Below are 19,789 nucleotides of genomic sequence, written 5' to 3' on the forward strand. Positions count from 1 at the left end.
TCAATATCGTATGAAGATCTTATAAAATCAATGTGCAACTGCAAGTGTAAAACACCACAGCTACGGGGATTCTAAGGTTGGTAGGGGCTCTGTTTATTGTCCAGTGGACTAAGTGGGACGGTGAATTTTGTCTACGGTAAGACTAATTCGAACAATTGGAGACTATTGCCCTCGATGGACACGAAAACTAAGTCCTCAGCGGACACGAACGCTAAGACCCTCGACGGATCACGAAAGAGTAATCAAGACCTCGGCGGCCTACGGACGGATGGTTCTCAAGTTTTGACCTCGACGGTCTCATATAGTTCAAATCAAATCTTATCATATCGCTGCACAATGACAGGGCAAATCTCTCTATTGGGTGTCAAGAGCAGTTACTCACGGGCAACCCACTCAGGACTTTCCTACACACGGGTAGTACTTCTTTTATCTACAGATTCATGGGCTGCTTTTATACTACTTCTACGCTAGCTTTGTAATCCTATCTCTACTTGTTTTATCTCTAAAATAATGCACCGTAGCTACGAATCCATGCGGAGTCTTATCGCTAGGGACTGCTACATGTGCAGAATCTTGTCTACGGAGCTTTTCCGTATTCGAATCATATGTTTTGGACCAAGCTGGACCATTCTTCATTCTTGTTTCAGCATGTAGAATGGACCTACATAGGCATACCATATGGTATTTCCTGCCTACGGACCTTATCCTGCATTTCGACATTATCAAAGCATATGGACTTTGTGTGTCCAAGTAGTTCCAGCATATGGACCCAGAGTTCCGAATCGCCATAGCACATGAACAGCGTAGACTCCGAGATCCGTTGTTCATTCCTGCCTGGTTCCTAGATACTCTATCTGTGATCTGGGATCTGTATCATGTCTTTTTGTCTTTTCCTCAGATCAGGACTCAATCTACGGTCATATCAAATTTCTCCTAGTCTGCGTGGTCCTATGTCTGATTTCTTGTCAACTAAATCCCCCGTAGAAGTAGGTACTCCTAGTATGAAGGTCTTTTGACTCCGTTAAGTTCTGCTACGAACGGTTCTGTGAAGACTACAAGTCTTCTAATAGTACAATCCCTTGATATGCCAGTGCATAGTAGAATGTAGAGAGTAGAACTTGGTGAATTACTGCTTAAGTCCTCTGCTCATAGTGTTCTACAGGTTTTGAACGGTCATACAGTTTTCTGACACGATCTACGGCTCCCTCTAACTGGTCTAGCTGCGCCTACGGCACATTCTACTAGCGGCACTAGCTTTAACTAGCAATTCGGGCTCACTCTAGTTCTTAATATGATAAATATCGCTCCGTAGCACTGTTTAAAGCGCAAAAAGAACTGTGTAGCATAGTCAACTAAGTCGCATTATCGCTCTCCTCGTTGCTCTCCGACACACTCTGATCAACTATGTTTCTTTCCTCTCTTCATCTTAAATCATTCCTCTTCTAGTATATCCTTCAGTACATATCTTATCTCTTATCTTATTGTTTCTCCTTTTGGTTCTGTTCAGTTCCGAGTCATTCCACACGTCCTTAACAGAAACACTATAAGGAACAAAAGGACAAAAGACTTATGCCTCTAGAGTTGCTTACACCCTTTGGCTTCCAAAGGAACTCTGCTCCATTCACCCTGTCTTTCATGTCTCTCAACTAGAACCTATCCTTCCAAATCCTAACCCTAATTGTATTCAGGATCTGCCTGGACCCATCAAGGTCGAAGACTCTGAACATCATTTCGAGGTCTCGGAAATTCTCAATTCAAAACTTGACCGACGGTTCTGATGCAAACTACAGTACTATGTACAGTGGTTAGGCTATGAAGGTACAGATGAAGAATACTCTTGGATTCCGGCCAATAATTTCCGAGCCAAAGAAATCATTTCCGAGTTACATGCTAAGTACCCCAATAAGCCTGGTCCTCTCACTTCATTATAATCACTGTCACTCATTCATTTTAAATAATTCAAAGTCAAGAAAAATCAATACATTTGGCATCAAGCCGACAACTTCAGGAACACTTCTACAAAAAAACAAGAAATTCTACGTACAAGAAGGCCAATCTCGGCCGTTCTGACTGCTCCTTCACTCCTCCATTTCCATGTCTTTCTCCCCTTCATCAGGCTCTGGCTCAGTCTCCTTTCCCTTCTCTTTCTCTTCCCTCCTCTTTGGTACCTCCACATCTACCAACCTCACTATCCTTTTCCATTTCTTCAGTGTTTCAGAGGGACCAGCCTCCGCCTCAGGAATCGCCACTTTAGCGTTCTCTGCAGTCAAAGTTAGAAGAAAATAAAACAACAAGTAAAGGAACACTTACTTTTTGTAACACTAATCAGTTGCTTTAGCAACCGATTGGTCTCCTTTTGCCCTTCCACCAATTCTCTCTGCCCAGCCGCTAACTCTTCCATCATCTCCTCCAATTCCTTATTGTCGGCGACCATCGCAGCTGATCGACTTCCACCAGCGAACGAGCAACCGAGTTTTTTGAGGTTGCAGGCCTTGCAGGCTTTCGCCTTGCTTGACCCACCTGGAACCCAACAGACCTCGTCATGGTCCTGACATCGCTTACACTCTACAAAATTCTCAAGTCAGCTTTGGAACAGTTAAAAGAAAACAAAGACTTACTTTCTTTGGCCTCCATGGCCCTCTCCTTTCCTTTTCCTTTCCCTTTCAGGTCCAGATGCCCATGCTTCAAATAGCCCACTATTGGGCTTTTCTTGGATGCCTCCACATCCCGCTTTCCCCGCTCATATCTGTGCATTTCTCCCTGTTTGAAGGTATCAGTGATACTCTTGAAAGCTAACTAGAAGAAGAAAACAAATAAAAAGGAAAGAAAAATACTTAGAAAAATTTTACTTACTGTTCCTTCCGCATTGGACTCTGTGTCCTCTTCTTCCTCTTCTTCATCTTGACTGGACCCACCCAGTCCAGCGTTCACCTCCTTCCCTTTCCCCTTCTCTCTTCTCTTCGCTTTGGCCTCCTCTTTTTTCCGTTGCTCTTCCACCCACCACTCCTCCAACTGACGGTGCCGTTCAGCCTCCATCTCCTCTCACTGTTTCAATGCGGCCTGTATGCCCTCCTCCCTCTCATCCTCCATGTCCTCGTGCACATTCTGCACTTCCCTCCATTCCTTCAACTCCTCCTCCACTCCAAATTGTACCCCTTCACCTTCTCCTGCTCCTTCTCTACCTCCCTTGCCCACTCCTTTCTTGACATGCTCCTCGTCCTCTGAGTATTGAATTTGTCTTCATCGAACACTATCGGTGTCCAACTCAGCCTTGTCTTGTCAAATGTTTTGCGCACGAAGAGAGGTTTTGGGGTGGGTAGAGCGAGGTGGGAAGGGGGCTGAATGTTGGACATGGTGAGCTTGAAAAACTTTTTAGGGAAGGTGCAGATGGAGGGTTAAGGAAGATTGGACTTTGAAATTTTCATAGTATGCTTTATATCACTTTCTCCTATTTGTCTCGCTTTGGCCTATCGGCTATCACTCGATCATTTATACTTACAATTTTACGTCTCTACTGGACTCTGTCCGATTCTGAACTACTTACGACTTTTATTTCATTTTCAACTCCTGACTTGGAAAGGTTCTTGAGGGGCAAGAACCTTAAGAGGGGGATACTGTTATATTCGTGCCAGATCCATTCCAGACCGACCAGATTACGGTCTGCTCCCATCCAGTTCCTAGTCTATGACCAAGGATTGTTTGTAACAAAGACCAAGATGCTTTTACTTACTATCATTCCTATACTCCACACATTCACATTATTTACTCCACTATCTCTACTTGGCCGAGTGTCCATACGGTCTAGTAACTTCGCTTAATTCATTAGTCTGTCCAACTCGGACTCCAATCGGATCTCATCTACTTTCACTCTATCTCCTTTAGATATCTTGAGTACTATATAAGATGTACTTCTTAATAGCTAGTACTTCAGAATTTAACTCAACTCTGGTTATCTCATTTGATCAGGTCTAAGACAGTTTGACTCAGGGAGCCATTGTCCAATAACTTTGGCTACTGTCAAGACTCGTCACTCTTGTCTCTCTCATTGCTGTCCGAAACATTCCAATCACTTCCGATCACTTCTTCACTTCTTCTTTCTATCTATCTATCATTCTATTCATCAGATCCACTCAGGTCTGATCGTTCTCTGCACATCCTTAACACCCAACTATGAAACATATTGTCAAGTCAAATGCATGCTGCACCATCCATTCCAAAAATCATCTGATCTCCTGATAGGGAATGATGGGGTTGAACATTTATGGCGGGAAATCTACACAAATTGCAATGTAAATCATACTCACCATCCATGAGACACCCTCCGGGACTGGGCAAGGGAACAGATCTCGAGATTGGAGGATGAAAATGAAGATGAAGATGTTGATGCCAATATTGCGAGATTTCAAGAGGAGGATTGGCAGGTTTATGAGTGAATCTTGCCTCGATGCAAAATCCCGGAGTATGAGAATACTGATCTCAGCCTTCATCCTTTGGATAATGCCTGGAACCTTAAGGAAACATGGGTGAGATGGAATGACGTCAAGAGGATGGCAGCATACATCACTGACCAACAGGCTGAGATCGGTTATAATCCAAATGTGGATGACAACGGTCCTCCAGTGGATATAGATATGTTGTCACCTGAGCAGAGGACAATTTTCGATGTGTATACCACAGTGTTTCAAGATGTCATCAATAAAAACCCCATCCAACAGAGGTTGTTCAACATCCACAGTACAGCAGGTTGTGGAAAAACGTACCTGATTTGGGCAATCTCATGGCGACAATGAATGGCCTTTCTGATCCAAGAGGTGTTCTTGCGCCCTCTGGTGTTACTGCCCTCAATATCCTAGGACGTACCATTCATTCTGCAGTATGAATTCCCGTCACTGGTGGTTCATTTGTTCCTCTCTCAGGTTCATGGCTTGCAACACTACAACAGCAATGGCACAGTGTACACTTCGTCATTATTGACAAAAAATCCATGGTTGGCCAACGGCTTTTTGCAAAGTTCAAGTCACGCCTTCGACAACTCAAACCTTGCGACAATATCTTCGGCAGTTTTCACCTTACTCTCATTGGGGATTTTGCTCAACTTCCACCTGTGAAAGACAGAGCTCTTTTCTCATCTCCAGCATGACAGGACACTGAAGCAGGAAAACTCAGTCAAGATGGTCATGCCCTGTACCTCAGAAGTACCTCAGAACACAAGAAAGCTTCAAGTTAATGGTTGTTCATCGACAGAGTGGAAACTCACCTGACCAAGTTCGTTTTCGTGACCTCCTCCGGCATGCCTCTCTTGGAGGGATATCTCAGCCGGAATGGGAACTACTCACCACTCGCTCCAAGGATCATTTGTCAGCACCAGATAGGGATCAATTTCACAATGCTGTTTGCCTTTTCACCACATCAAACGAAGTCAAGGAAACAAACCTCAACCAGCTTGCAGCACAGAACAATCCTTGTGCTCATATCGAAGCACAACATGATGGAGGGGCAGCGGCAAAAGCAATCAGTGTGGAGGATTCAGGCAGATTAGAACCGGTAGTGATTTTATCCCGAGGGGCAAAGGTGATGATCACAAGGAATATATGGCAGGACAAAGGTACAAGGCCTACCAAGTTCAATCTATTCATTTGAACTAACAACTTCAAATTTAGCTTTAATTAATGGAACGTTAGAAACAGTTGAAGACATCATTTGGCTTCCCGGCTCCAATACAAAGGAAGACCTTCCTGTTGCAGTCCTTGTCTCCTGTCCAACATACACTGGCCCAACAATCTGGAATACTGAACCCAGGCCAAATTTTCCCAACAGTATCCCAATCATCCCCATCACTGCTATGAAGACCACCATCAATAACAATGGATCTCACCTTTTGAGGACACAAATTCCACTTCACCTTGCTTGGTCAGTGACCATGCACAAATCGCAAGGTTTAAACCTTCCGCGAATTAAAGTTGAGCTTGGAAAAAAGGAGTTTTGTGTTGGACTGAGCTTTGTTGCGTTGTCACAAGTAAAAGGATTAAACAACATCATGCTCGTTGAGCCGGTCAACTATAGTCGAATTCAAAAACTTGGTGGTGCTGTCCTTACAGAATGCTTATAGGACTTTGCATGTCGTTACCCATTTAGTACTTGGACCACAACCGACTTCATGTAATAGTAGCTTAAATTCTAGAGCATTGTTACATCCATGCTGGACCGATCCGGACTGACTGGTCACAATCACTTTCATTCTATTCTTACTTACTCCACTTACCTTAATCTCCATACTACCCATTAAAGCCTAGGCTATCGGCATGGGAGTCGGCGGTCCGAATGCGGATCCGACTATTGGATCCGTCTCGGACCTTGTACATTCTATCCTATATAAGATGTACAACTTAGTAGTTACATTCTTTAGAATTAAACTCGACTCTGGTTTCCCAGTGACCTGGTCTAAGGCAGTTCGACTCAGGGAGCCGTTGTCCAATAACTTCGGCTACTGTCAAGACTCCGTCATTCTCTTCAACCTCCTTCACTATCCTCGTCGCTCTCTGAGACACTCTGATCAACTCCGATTCTTTCCTCTCTTCATCTTAGATCATTCCTCTTTTAGTATATCCTTCAGTACATATCTTATATCTTATCTTATCATTTCTCCCTTCGGTTCCGTTCGGTTCCGAGTCATTCCGCACATCCTTAACAAGCATCGGGTGTATCTACTGGGATATTGCAGTGAAGCAAGCCTCTGTGGGCCTCCCACACTCAATGTTATTTATTGCTACCAACTACATTGTATAACTAGTCAAAATATACTTATAACTATGCTAGCACCAATTTCCGGGACATAGGACACCTACTGTACTACAAAAATCTAAAAAAAAATCTCGGACCCATCGGGTCACGCGGTTCGAAAAAGCCGTTTTGCCGGGCCGAAACCATTTTGTATTCGGTTTCTCGGCAAACCCGGTTGCCGGGCCGTTTCGGCAACTCGGTTCCTTCAAACCGGTTTCGAACCGAACTGATGATAACACTATCGTGATGCAACTAGAATTTCAAAAAAAAAAAAAAAACCGGCCAAAACCTAGATATATCATTCCAAAGGTGATTCCTGCATTTCATTCGACGGAAAACCATCTGAGGAAAGCGTAAAATAGAGGGCCGCACTTCAGAGGCGAAAGTCACCAGTAATCAATTTTTCCCACAACAAGCAACAAGCGTGCATTGCCGGTCCCCACATCTTATATAATCAGGATATTATTGTTTAACGGTGTCCATCCGTCAAGCAACCGTACTGATGCTATTCAAATACTCCTTTCTCACTGGCTGATTTTCCAGATCTTCCCCTTTGACATACAATCCTCCATCCAACGGAGAAGGCGTCTACATCTCAAATCAGTTCAAACCGACTTTCTGGGGGGCTGTCTCACCTTGAACTTGACATATACCGCATTCTCCAAACTGGCATGAACTTCGAATAGCACTCCCTTGGGGAACGCCAAAACCTCTGATTCCTTAAACACCATCCGGACGTATTCTCCTGTCTCGGGCTCTGCAAAAGAAGAAGAAGCAAAAATGAAGTCAATCAACATACATTCAACTGTAGCTCACCTTTAAAGTCGAAAAACCCGTTCCATGTTTTGTAAAACGCCACACCATCAAACAAAAACAACGATCTGATAGATGATTGATGACACACAATCACCTTGTCTTCATTCAGTTCAATCAAGAAACCTACCCTGTCGTAAAGTATTCCAACATATCTTTTGATGTCTGAAAAGGACGAATAAGTAGAAAAATCATTCCAAACGCTCACACAAAAACGAACCATCTCAGGTAGTCCTGGAATCCCAGAAATCGTTGGCTTCCTGAAATCAAACCTGATTTCATCGCCGTCAAAGCCGATGTTCTTGGCCAGCTGTCTGAACGATTCCAAGGTTTCGTCTTCGGTCTTTCCTTCGACGTTGTAGAACTTGAATCCCAGCGCACGCAGCCTCTCTTCCGAGACTGGGCGACCAGAATCCTGCGGCTGAAGCAAGTCCGACGAGTTGTTACTTGGGTTGCGATAGTAGGCACGCATAATGGGTAATGGTAGTAAGTTTTAGAGAGGGTTCTTGTTTTCCATACCTATAGAAATGACATCCCTTTATAGCTAAAAAACTGCAGCCAAATAAACCTATCGATTTACCCAAGGATAGGCGTAAAACGGATGCTTAGCTCTAAAAAAAGGAAGCAAGACAGCGACGGATATAATCAGTCGCCTCACCTCTACCCCGAGTCGAACGATCGACGCCAAAATGTGGCCTTCCCAAGACTTATCAAAAAATCCGAAGCACATAATCTGATCATCTGTATTGGAGTGAGCCCGTGCCAAAAAAAAAGACCTGTCATAGGTTCGCGATGACAGGGTGCATAGCATGTCCATCATCCACCCCTGGCCCAAGCCACCGCTAGAGGGGTGGAAACCTTGAGCGGTATGCCGCTGTTCAAGTGCATTTCAATCAACCCATCTTGTAGACCCCAATTGGCTGCGGAAAGTTCGAGATTATCGAAGCATGTTCAGATAGGGATTGAAGCTGCCATTCCTGGAAACTTGAAGAAGCACAGACGGAAGTTGTGTGGACCCAGGGTTCCCAAAATTCCCTACATAAGTAGCACAATGAATGCTGCTCTGAGATTACGCTCGTATCGAGTGGGAAAATCAGTGGACTTTCGTTTTGAGAGAAGTCCCGAAAACAAAGAACTGAGAACGTCCCGAAGTTCTGGGTCTATTGAGGTGACCGACACGAGAGCACTAAAAGTCTCTTGTATCAGAGACCGAAGTAAGGCGAGGGATCTCCACTGTGTCTGCAGATGCTCGTCGATAAAGACATTTTCTGACTGAGCTGATAAGACCTCTGCAGAACAACACCTCGAGACGGTCTGCACGCAGCTTACTTGGCTGTTCAACAACCTGAACCAGATATCCTCCAAAGGCATCACGATGAGGCATACCTTATTGATCCGCCACCTGAACCACTCCATGCTCTACAAAGTAGGCAATTCTCTGAGGGTGTTTCTCGAACTCATGTGCGGCTTTTGCTGATCCAAAGATAGTGACGTCTACAAAAAAAGAGAGAAAATTGAATGTAGTCACATCTAGTCAGGAGAAACGGACCTTATAAACTGCAAGCGCCGTTGTATTACACATAAAGACCCACCGAGCGACGCTTCCTGCAGAAGAACGGACTTGGTCCCAGGGTGTTGCTCCGTGTCAGTCTCGGGGTCTAACCTTAACATCGTAGTACGGCATTCTTGCATCATGTGTGTCCGATAACCTGGCCAGGTAAGAGTCTGTGGTCATGAATTCAGGCGCAGTCCTTTGATAGATGTTAATGTAAGAATATCTCTTTGGCGGTCTGCAGTAAATCAGGATCGAACAGGCGATACTGAAAAGAAGAAAACACCATGTTTGGCGCACCGGATTTATTGTCCAAAAATACTGCCGACCCGTCTAAAACACATTTCCGCGGCTGGTCTATGCACTCGGCATACGTAGCCTGTCCAGAACTTGAAACTTGGTCCTCGCAGGTTCTATTTGGCTGGACGAACAGAGTCGTGGGGCAAGCTTAAGGACAGATTGTCGACAGACGTTCTCGGATAAGCTCGCATAACGTTGAGTAGAACCTAGGATTAGAGATGAATTAGAACGGGATACCCGCCAAAAAAGCTTATTCGCCGTTACAGAACTGAACGCCCCAGCATTGTAACAGCGTGACAGTTATGTGTGATGCTTCCTCGACCCACAACGGATGACGCAGCGATGACCTCACGCGACCCAGCATTCCCCTTAAAATGCAATTGCAAATCGCTCTTGAACGACAGCTTCCACAATGTCGAAATCCAAAGAAAACAATCTTCCTCCAAAACGCGATGGTCACAAAGGCACTCGACCTGTCAAACCTCCCCTCCATTCTACACGTCTCCACAAGTTCATCTACATTCTCGTCCTGCTCTCCACCATTATGACTGCCTACTATTCCTATCGACTTCTCCAGTGGAAGACCAACGTCGGTGGCTGGTGGAATTTGGCGGTAGGGAGGAAACCTGCTCAGGTACGTCACACACAACACCCTCTCTTCTTTGTAAGCTGATAATCATCCACGGCCAGGTTATGCATGACTCCAGCGGTCAGCCGCAACGTGAACGTGCAGGTCGCGAGAACGAAAGCGTCGAAGACAGAATAAATGCCCTCGCACAGGCACTTGGAATGCCTCCGAAAGATCTTGCACAAGCAATCGCAGGTGCAGTGAGGGAGTATGTTCCTCCTGCCAGTTTATCGTCCATCCGCGCAAAAGAGACTACTGGTCCCGCCGTGGATGTATTGTTGGGCGAGAAGGCGGCACCCGAGGGCTCAGAGGGGCATGGAAAGGCAGAAGGTGGCGCTAACTCTGGAACCGGTGGAGTAATGGACAGTTTCGTTGGTTTCGACGAGCCGTAGCCGGTAGCAGTCAAGCTCAGCGCATGTACGCGAACCCAACCAATAACAGATGAACTGTGAGTATTGCATGTGCCCTATTATAATGAGATTCAGGTATTCAAAGCATGTACCCACGGCGTGGGTAACCTGTGCAGGACAAGGAAGAACAGTTGTTGATCCATCTCGTAGTAGTACGCCCGCTATCCCTTGCAAATCTAAAAGGAAACGGTAAGCAAACATGTAGATTTCCAGGGTTGAGCAGAGAGGAAAGAAAGTCAGTTGAAATAGAAAGTAGTCTCAGGCACCCTTGCAGGCATCGAAGTGAGCTGAGTTAAATTTTCATCACGCCGTAGATACGGTAGAAGCAGAGCAACACTTGACACGAGGACTCACCAGATTTATTTCCTCGAAGCCGTTCCACGCTGAGACGCGTCCCAAGACAATTGTGAAACAATAGAACACGTCGAAGGTGCCTTGGTTGGCAGACGTGGCTTGGACTCGCCACTTGTGAGTCGCCAGATGCCATTTAGATTTTGGCGACATGGCAGTAGACTCCGAGGAAGAGCTCGTCAAAGTTTTCGGGATACAATGACATAGAGGTTGGATAAAAAAGCGTTGGCGGTGCCGGGTTGAATCTTGTGTTCACCGCGCGTCTCTCTCCTTCTTACTCTCCTAACCCGATTCCCTTCCTTGCTTTTCTTCTTCTGATGCCTGTCCTGCCCCTTCACCCGGACCCAACACATATATTATCAATTACAACAGACCAGTGGCCAACAAATCTGAGAGTCGAACATGTGGTTATGTAAGAAGGAAGATTCGGTGAACGAAGCAGCTGGTGTAGAGGTATTATCAAGTCCACCTTCGTTTTTCCAGTGCGGCACCTGCATTTATGTATTGCAGGCAAAGGACCGGTTCGAGGGTGGAAGTAACTTTCTGCTGAAACACCGGCATTCTCGCGCTCGAATTCTAGCTATTACGAAAGCTCCGAAATCGATGCACCAAGGAACATCCAAATAGTCAGTCCTTTGATCATACTGAATTGTGATTCCTCATTCCTAACAGGATCTATCTGTGGTCATCGGTTACGTAGGGCTCCTCCACGTCGTTTATGATTTTCCTCCAGCTTAAGGACATAATGGGTTTACTCATAGATGACGATTTGCAAACATTCCTCCCCTGCCCTCAGCTATATTAAACATGCGTACATGAAACCTTTTGACCACTGAAAACAAGACAACGCCGCCATGAGCAAACTGTAAGCACTTCTAATACCTGATTGCCTTTGCCTTTCTAATTTGTTGTATTTCCTCTAATGCGTTCTCTTCACCTATTCCACGAACCCATGTTCCTCGCTCTCCGTAATCAGTGCAGGATCATCAAACTTACCTGGAAATGATGGTTTCCTTGACCAGTTCAAGGTCGATGACCACAAAACTACAATGACGACTGACTCCGGTACCCTCGTTAACGATTTTCGATCCCTCAAAGCTGGCGAAAGGGGACCCACCTTACTCGAAGATTTTGTTTTCCGTAATAAGATTACCCGTTTCGACCATGAGCGTATTCCGGAGAGAGTCGGTGAGTGGCTAGGTTCGCGTTTTCTGCACGGGGTTGACCTTCAATGCAATTAGTTCACGCTCGTGGGGCCGGTGCTCACGGTTACTTTGAATCGTATGGAAACTGGTCTGACCTTACCGCCGCGTCGTTCTTGAGTGAAAAGGGAAAACGGACGCCGATGTTCGTCAGATTTTCCACAGTCGCAGGATCCCGTGGCTCTGCTGATACTGTCCGTGATGTGCATGGTTTTGCTCTTCGGTTTTACACTGAGGAAGGAATTTTTGGTAAGCATTGGTCTGATGATTCGTTCTTCACCTTTCAGCACTAACACTTAATCTACTACTAGACATTGTCGGCAATAATATTCCAGTTTTCTTCATTCAGGACGCTATTCAATTCCCGGATCTCATTCATGCAGTTAAACCCGAGCCTGATAGCGAAATGCCTCAAGGAGCTACAGCTCACGACACCGCATACGACTTCTTCTCTCAAAACCCCTCTTCCCTTCATACCCTGTTGTGGGCAATGTCAGGACATGGAATCCCTCGTTCTTATCGTCACATCGATGGATTCGGCGTGCACACGTTCCGGATGGTGAACGCCAATGGTGAAACCAAGCTCGTGAAATTCCATTATAAAACGAAGCAGGGTCGAGCCAGCCTTATCTGGCCTGAAGCACAAGTTATTGCCGGTCAAAACATCGACTTCCATCGCCAAGATTTGTGGGAGTCGATCGAGGCTGAAGCATACCCGGAATATGAGTTCTGTGTTCAGATCATGAACGAGGAAGATGTAACGAAGTATGGGATTGACGTGCTGGATTCGACAAAAATAATTCCCGAGGACAAAGTACCGTTGACACCGCTCGGAAAATTTGTATTGAATAGGAACCCGACGAACTTCTTCGCCGAAACAGAGCAGGTTATGGTGAGTAGCTATCACCCTTTGTCCCGAGTGATCTCACGTCATCCTTTTCCTTCTCTCAGTACTGTGTTAGCCATGTCGTCCGCGGTATTGAATTCACAGAGGATCCACTTCTCCAGGGCCGTCTGTTCTCCTACTTCGACACACAGCTCAACCGAAACATGGGCAGCCCCAACTTTGAACAAATCCCTATTAACCGTCCCCGCAATGTCGTCCACAACAACCATCGCGATGGTGCCATGCAGCAGTTCATTCCCACCAACAAATACGCATATTCGCTAAATTCCCTCGGTGATGGCTACCCTAAACCTGCTGAGCCCCGTGCCAACGGCTTCATGCACGCAGCTACTCGACGCGTCGTAGACGCACGGTATGTCAGGGAGATCTCCCCTACATTCCTCGACCTACTGGACTCAGCCTCGACTATTCTACAATTCCCTCCTCCCTGCTGAACAACAAATGGTAGTAAACGGTTTCCGGTTCGAGGTCTCGAAGGTCAATTCCCTCGACGTCAGAAGGAGGTTCATTACCGAGCTAAATAGAGTCAGTAATGATCTTGCTCGGCGAGTAGCTAAGGCCGTGAACGTTCCCCTTCCCGAACCGGATTCCAAGTACTACCACGATAACAAAGCCCCTGATCTTTCGGTTCTAGCGGAGCCTCTGAAAACCATCGCGGGTTTGCGTGTGGGCATTTTGGCTAGTATGAAATCTCCCTCCTCCATCGAACAGGCAAACGCACTTGCGAAGGAGTTCACTAAAAAAGGTGCCGTTGGGTTGGTCGTCGCTGAGAGTGTGATGGACGGAGTGAATGCTTCTTACCTTGCCTCCGATGCGGTTCTTTTCGATGGGATTGTCGTTGTGGAAGGTACAGAGAAGCTTTTCGATCCGGAAAAATCTGCCTCTAGTCCACTTTTCCCGCCCCAGCGTCCTTTGAAGATCCTTCAGGACGCGTTCTTTTATGGGAAGCCTGTCGGGGCGATTGGAAATGGTCGGGGTGCGTTTGAGGCTGCGACGCCTAAGCTTGCGTCTGAGAATCCGGGGGTGTTTGTTGCGAAAGAGGTTGGAACAAACTTTATGGAAGCTTTTGAGGTAGGGTTGAAGAAGTTCAAGTTTGAGGACAGATTCCCTATGGATTGAACGTTTTGCTAGTTTTGAAGCTTCCAGATTTGAATTGTAGTGATAGTGATTTGTTGTATCTGTTTCTAACAACGCGCGTATGTACAGTAATTAACTGGGAATCAATGACACCTTGGATTGCTCCTCCTTCGATTATTCACAGTGCATGTTCTTCGTGAAAGGTCTAGTGAAAGCATTCGAAAGATACTGTTGCATGTTGATGCACAGGGGCAACATGGCTTGATCCCGTTAATAGAGCTGCTGCATTAGATTTCAGGGGAACGGAATGAGCACACGAAAACGAGAGGCAGGCGGCAGCGTTAGCGTGGATGCTTCAACCACTTCCATGCCACTTCAGGCGGTGACGTGGTCTATTCACCGTAGACGAGACTCTGCTAAAGACCCCTTCCATCAGGTCGTACATAAATTCGGTCCTCCAAAATCCTTGTCTAATCAGACCAGCTTCGCTCTTACCATCATCCTCTCGAAGTCCTCCAATGACATTGACTTGTCCGGGGAGGTTGAGAAGCTTTCGAGCATTTCAACCATCTATGAACGGAGTGGGCTCTGGCAGAAAAGAGGCACACGCGAAACTTTTGATACTTACCTCCTCAGCTTTCAATTTCTCCTTGAGCAGCCCGGCAACACGCTGAAGATCATTTATGCGAAGTTTCTGTTTTGGCAGATCTTCCAGATTTGGACTCCTAGAAGAATCCAAGAAGAGAGCGAATGTGTGTAAACAGGTTTCTCGCTGTTTCAACGTCAGAGGCTTGGTTGTTGGGGAGTTATCGTCGGACAAGGATGATAAATCAGAATCTCCTCGACGAGTTCGACTGTTCACTGTCCCTCGAGTCCGACGAACACGCCGCCGGGAAAGTTCCTCGACCTCAATATATTCATCCGAATCGTCTCCAGAGTCACCTGCATATTCATCTGAAGGATTTGTATCCTCGAGGTCTTCAAAATCAAGTGCTTCACCACGTTCCTCGGATTCTTCAGCAACATCTGCACCCTCCAGTAAAACTCCACATACGGCTCTCCAATCTTTCAAGCTAACCAATCCTTCCTCTCCGTGTGGATTAACACCTCCTGTATCGTCCACTTCGTCCCAGTCAGCTGCAGCTCGTCGAAACACTCCCATCACCTGTGCATCGTCCGATGGGAGCCCCAATAGCTCTAGGGCCCCCGAAATAGTTGAAAGGGAAATATATTTGGGTTTCTCGACTTGTCGATCGTCTTCTTGGTTTTTGTCATCATAATCCTCGTCGACGATATTACCTCCTCCACTGCTAGAGCCGGGTACTGAGGCATCATCAATGATGAATCCACCATCACCACCCGTATATGGGGACCCGTCATCCTGGTCGTCTAAGATGAACCCTCCACCAGAGTCGACTGGAGTAACCTTCCTTTTCTTCGTGAGACTGTGCGCTCCCCGTTGGCGTTCGCTTTTTCTCTTGCCATTTGTAGGGCAAGTAGCGTCGTAAAATGCTTTATCGATCTTGCGTTGGACGTGTTCGGGTAGAGTAAAATACACTTCTGATTCGTTGTCCATTGATGTGGTATTAGAAAGAGGCCTGAAGAGCATGAGTCAGGGAAATCCCCCGTGACCGCATGCACGGTATTACATACGCGGATCTGAGCACGTTTTAACTTTTTTAAGTGTATGTGGATTCTCAAAGAACCTATTAATACTCTATACGACCTTTTTAGGTTACGTTCACAATCCCAGCTCGTCTGCATAAGGGAGCGACGAAATATCACCAACACAGACGTATGTCGGTTTTGCTTTGAGGAGAGTTGAAGCAGCCTGGACAAGATAAGTTTTATTATTCAGGAAAGAAACAAAAGCCTCACCTTTGCAAACGCACTCTCCGAAACCTTGTCGAAGGGGCTGAGATTAGCCTCACCCGATGCTTGCGATCCAGCGAGAACTTTAGGACCAAGCATGGAGATCATTCCTTCTCGGTTTTCAATGGCGGAAGCGGCGGTAAACTTGGCCTTGGCAACAGCCTTCTTCAAATCATCACCCTTCAATCCTGCCGATGCTGTCTTCAAAGCACTGACAGCAGCTTTACCTGCTGCCTTTACAGAGGCACTTTCATGTCCCTGGATCAAGAAACCGACGAGAGTGGCATCGGAATAAGGAATGTAAATGTTTTGCACAGAAGTGCCTGGGGCAATGGATGGAGCAATGGGGGATAGACCTTGCGACCATTTGACGGAGGGAGTGGGGGATACATATGCTGAAAGTGCAGCCAGCTCGGCGGACGGTGTACCCGCAGCACCAAAACCGACAAATATCGTCTGAAGACCATGTGATGGAATGCGAGTCTCCCCACCAAAGTATGAGGAAGGAGTTGAAGAGGACGAGGCAGAGGAAGACAGCTTGCTCAAAGACTGGTCGACGAGTTTCGTGAGAACTTCCTGAGAAATTCCGGAGCCCAACACGGCAATATTGCCTTTGGTGAAAGCAGATTGGGAGAACGCTTTGATGTCTTCAACAGTTAATGAGGGGTGTTCCGAAGCGAAGAGGGAGGAACCAAGACCGTTCCGGAAAGCCAAGGCATGAGCGAGCTCGAGAGCGCGAACGGCAGGGTCGGAGAGGTTGGTATGTATCTCGCTCTCGATGATTGGTTTTACGTATTCATCGTATTCGTGGCGGGTGAAACGGGCAGAGGTGATGAAGGAAGAGAGGACGTCGACGAAATATTCTCTGAGTATGGGAATCATCAGACGTGAATGCAATTGACGAGGAAATTACGAGACTCACTCATCGCCTCTTAAGAAATCTGCTGTCAGAGCAAGATATTCTCTCGACAAGTTCGTAGACAAAACGCCTCCGTAAAGTTCACTCTCTCGAACAGTACCCAAAGCGGAACGCTTAGCGGTGCTCTGAAAAAAGACTATCAGCTCGTTTCCTGACTCAACTTGAAGATATTGGATTTATCTCGCCTTGAAAGCAAAGTTCTTCAATCCATGTGCAACGCCAGCTTTTGGTTCAAACCGGCTACCAGCCTTGACGAGGAAAGTCACCGAGGACGTGGGCTGGTTAAGGTCGACTGCAGCGACCTTGACACCGGCACTGTCGACAACAGTAGCGAATGAACGCGCTATGCGTTGAACGTTGCGTGTCGATGCCCTGGTTGCAAGCATCGCAGGTAAGATGTGATAAACGGGAGTAGGAGGTTTTCCGGCTTCGTCCGTAAGTGGTGTCGTGTCACGTTATAGAAGGCCCGGGTGCGGCGGTTGGTATAAACTCTCAACCCATCCTACTGGAACTTATAATTATCAATACTCTCCTTAACCAGCCAGGCCCAAACTGGTTCATGAAGAACCTCATTGGAATCAGTAGCGAGAGTACGTCTGGTGAAGGAAGCAAAGGAATGGCTTGGCTGCCCCTTTGTTGGTCTCATTCAGGACCTACTTGTTGAATTACATCTTTCCTTCATCAAGATCCTTACGGTAATTATCATTAACATCGAGCAAGCATACACACCCATGAAAGCCAAAGGAGAGGTCTGGAATCGCGACGCCACCAAATGCCCAGAGAAGGATAGGGAGTTTGGGCTCAATTTGGACGATCTACAGACCTAGCTCAGCTGGAGATTTTACCAGATGAGATATTTCTGTCTGGAGAGGCCCGCATTCGGGTACAGGAGGAACTTCAGCATCATTGTCAAGAATGAGATGCCAAATGAACTACTGAACTTTGGAACATTCAAGTAGACACAGAAGCTAGCTACACCGCTGTGGAAGGATCCCTTCCACCACTCATCTGGAAACCGCAATCCATCCCATAGTAGTGTGCCAGATATATAGTCACCATAGTGTGTGTAGTATTACCCTGGAACTCGCTTGCTCGGAAACAGGACGTATCCCTGACATCTGGCAATATAGTATGATATAGTATCTATTGAATACTATATTGTCAACCTCAGGTAACCGTACACACCAACTCGTCCGGATATAGGTATGATGGTTGGCGCGCAACGTAATGTTGATTTTTTTGATGTACACGCAATGTACACGTGTCAGTTGTACATCACGTCGCTATCCCTAGGATAAAGGTCGAAACCTGGGTTATGACTATTTCCCCTTCTGATTCCTACTTTCTGAGTCCAAGTTACAACAACGACAATGACAAATTTTGCCAGCCCAGCTGCAGCAGGGGGCAGGGTGGCCTTAAACTCACGGTAGGTCTCTTTTACAAAGTCCTATCACACTATATTAATAGTACTTAGATTATTCTTACTCGCCGTACGGATGTTTGACCACTCTTGTTCATACTAGTAGTAAATATATACATTGTACATAGTTCATTATTTGGTACCATAAATTATAATATCATCCCCCTGCCAATAATTTCGATGCAAAGAGTAAACTGGAGTGACGGCATTGTATATTGATCAACCCAATCTGGTCTTAACTGTGCACGATTCAGCTGCCGAGATAGGACATAACCCCTTGAGCATGAAGTATATAGTGCATGATAGTGCTACATAGAGTTCTGCCAAATATGGTAGTTACTATGTAGAGGGTATCAAGCTATATGTACTATATGACTATTTATACTATCGAGGACTATGTAGTCTGGGAGCGGTTTCCAGATGCTCGTCAATTGGTCCCTTTCCCGCGCTTTCATTCCCGAACGTTACATCATCGTCAGGATTGCCATCTTTGCCAACAGCTGCCGAAATCAATGGCATCAGATCATTGACGGAATCATCCGGACTTTTTCATTGTATGTATCATTTTATTTCTTTCTTTACCAATCCTTTCGCCATCGGTTTCCCGTATAACTTCACTACCCCTCATTCATTTCTTGTTCCAAACTGAAAGATTGAGACCCCGTTCCGCCCCACCATGATCGCACACCGTCTGGTCCAACAGTAGGAGCTTAGCCCACTCCTTTGTGCTTGATCTCCCCTTTTAGTCCAGTGGCAAGCCGAATGAAGGTTGACATCTGACAGGTTGATTTGGGAATACCCTGAAAATAGACATTTCTTTGTACTCGGACACGCCTCATTGTGACAGGGTCTTTGTATTTAAATATACTGGGACTACACTGAACAATATACAATATACTCGGTTTTTTTTACCCCACAATCTGGTGTCTTTCTTGTGTGCCTTCTTAACTTTCTCCTTCTCCTACCCGTTTCCGCTCACCTTCCGACCAATCCGAACCATCCTCCCATTGGACACAATCTCCTTCCTCACTGCCAACCTGTGGCGAGGTCCCCACAACCTCGGGAAGCGGACCTCGGTCGAGGTTCTTCGCCCGCCTAAGCTCTGAGGTCGAAGTTCCTCGAATCATAGATTCATTGATGTCGGTTGAGGGTTCAGGTAATCTGTCATAATTTTACCCGAATATTACCTGAGCCTCGTGGGACGTCGCCCAACATCGGCTGAGGTCAAAAGCTGAGGTCTGGTGGAGGGTTGTATAGGAGGTCCACAGGGCTTTTTACAGCACACAGCCAGTATTGGGAAATGATAATAATGTGAATTAATACTGATACTAGACATAGGTACAATGGCAGTAAATAATAGGTATCAAAGATATTGGGTAACCCAGTTCCTGCCCCAGACAGACACCATGCAAAATTTCATCCTTCTGACCCTCCGAGAGTGCTGAAATTGAAAGGTGATTAGACATTGGAGTCCAGAAAGTATGTATGAGCTCACCAAATATGCAACCAGTTGGTGATCCTCATTCACAGCCAGCCATACGTTTTGACCTGATTCGTG

General features: G+C 46.2%; 6 protein-coding genes across 6 annotated transcripts; 2 read left to right on the top strand and 4 right to left on the bottom strand.

Moving 5' to 3' along the window:
* Window positions 1-7,266: 7,266 nt before the first annotated feature.
* On the bottom strand, window positions 7,267-8,065 carry E1B28_008448 (uncharacterized protein; the record flags this gene model as incomplete). The annotated part of the gene is made up of 5 exons (XM_043153253.1): window positions 7,267-7,368; window positions 7,416-7,537; window positions 7,597-7,661; window positions 7,724-7,758; window positions 7,814-8,065. 5 exons carry the CDS (start codon window positions 8,063-8,065, stop codon window positions 7,267-7,269), a joined length of 576 nt encoding a protein of 191 aa, XP_043008537.1.
* Window positions 8,066-8,980: 915 nt separating this feature from the next.
* Window positions 8,981-9,264, bottom strand: E1B28_008449 (uncharacterized protein; the record flags this gene model as incomplete). Its single annotated transcript, XM_043153254.1, has 2 exons — window positions 8,981-9,087; window positions 9,186-9,264. 2 exons carry the CDS (start codon window positions 9,262-9,264, stop codon window positions 8,981-8,983), a joined length of 186 nt encoding a protein of 61 aa, XP_043008538.1.
* Window positions 9,265-9,857: 593 nt separating this feature from the next.
* E1B28_008450 (uncharacterized protein) lies at window positions 9,858-10,465 on the top strand (the record flags this gene model as incomplete). The annotated part of the gene is made up of 2 exons (XM_043153255.1): window positions 9,858-10,079; window positions 10,136-10,465. The coding sequence occupies 2 exons, from the start codon at window positions 9,858-9,860 to the stop codon at window positions 10,463-10,465; spliced, it is 552 nt and encodes a 183-aa protein (XP_043008539.1).
* Window positions 10,466-11,688: 1,223 nt separating this feature from the next.
* Window positions 11,689-14,062, top strand: E1B28_008451 (uncharacterized protein; the record flags this gene model as incomplete). The annotated part of the gene is made up of 6 exons (XM_043153256.1): window positions 11,689-11,699; window positions 11,811-12,022; window positions 12,076-12,285; window positions 12,348-12,928; window positions 12,988-13,299; window positions 13,343-14,062. 6 exons carry the CDS (start codon window positions 11,689-11,691, stop codon window positions 14,060-14,062), a joined length of 2,046 nt encoding a protein of 681 aa, XP_043008540.1.
* E1B28_008452 (uncharacterized protein) lies at window positions 14,063-15,617 on the bottom strand. Its single transcript, XM_043153257.1, has 2 exons — window positions 14,649-15,617; window positions 14,063-14,590 (listed from the first exon to the last, which is right to left on the bottom strand). Exons 1-2 carry the CDS (start codon window positions 15,594-15,596, stop codon window positions 14,495-14,497), a joined length of 1,044 nt encoding a protein of 347 aa, XP_043008541.1. The 5' UTR covers window positions 15,597-15,617; the 3' UTR covers window positions 14,063-14,494.
* Window positions 15,618-15,688: 71 nt separating this feature from the next.
* Window positions 15,689-17,233, bottom strand: E1B28_008453 (uncharacterized protein). Its single transcript, XM_043153258.1, has 4 exons — window positions 16,997-17,233; window positions 16,815-16,936; window positions 15,899-16,757; window positions 15,689-15,851 (listed from the first exon to the last, which is right to left on the bottom strand). Exons 1-4 carry the CDS (start codon window positions 17,195-17,197, stop codon window positions 15,762-15,764), a joined length of 1,272 nt encoding a protein of 423 aa, XP_043008542.1. The 5' UTR covers window positions 17,198-17,233; the 3' UTR covers window positions 15,689-15,761.
* Window positions 17,234-19,789: the final 2,556 nt, after the last annotated feature.

This window comes from Marasmius oreades, chromosome 5 (genome assembly GCF_018924745.1).
Source record: "Marasmius oreades isolate 03SP1 chromosome 5, whole genome shotgun sequence".
Taxonomy (NCBI): domain Eukaryota; kingdom Fungi; phylum Basidiomycota; class Agaricomycetes; order Agaricales; family Marasmiaceae; genus Marasmius; species Marasmius oreades.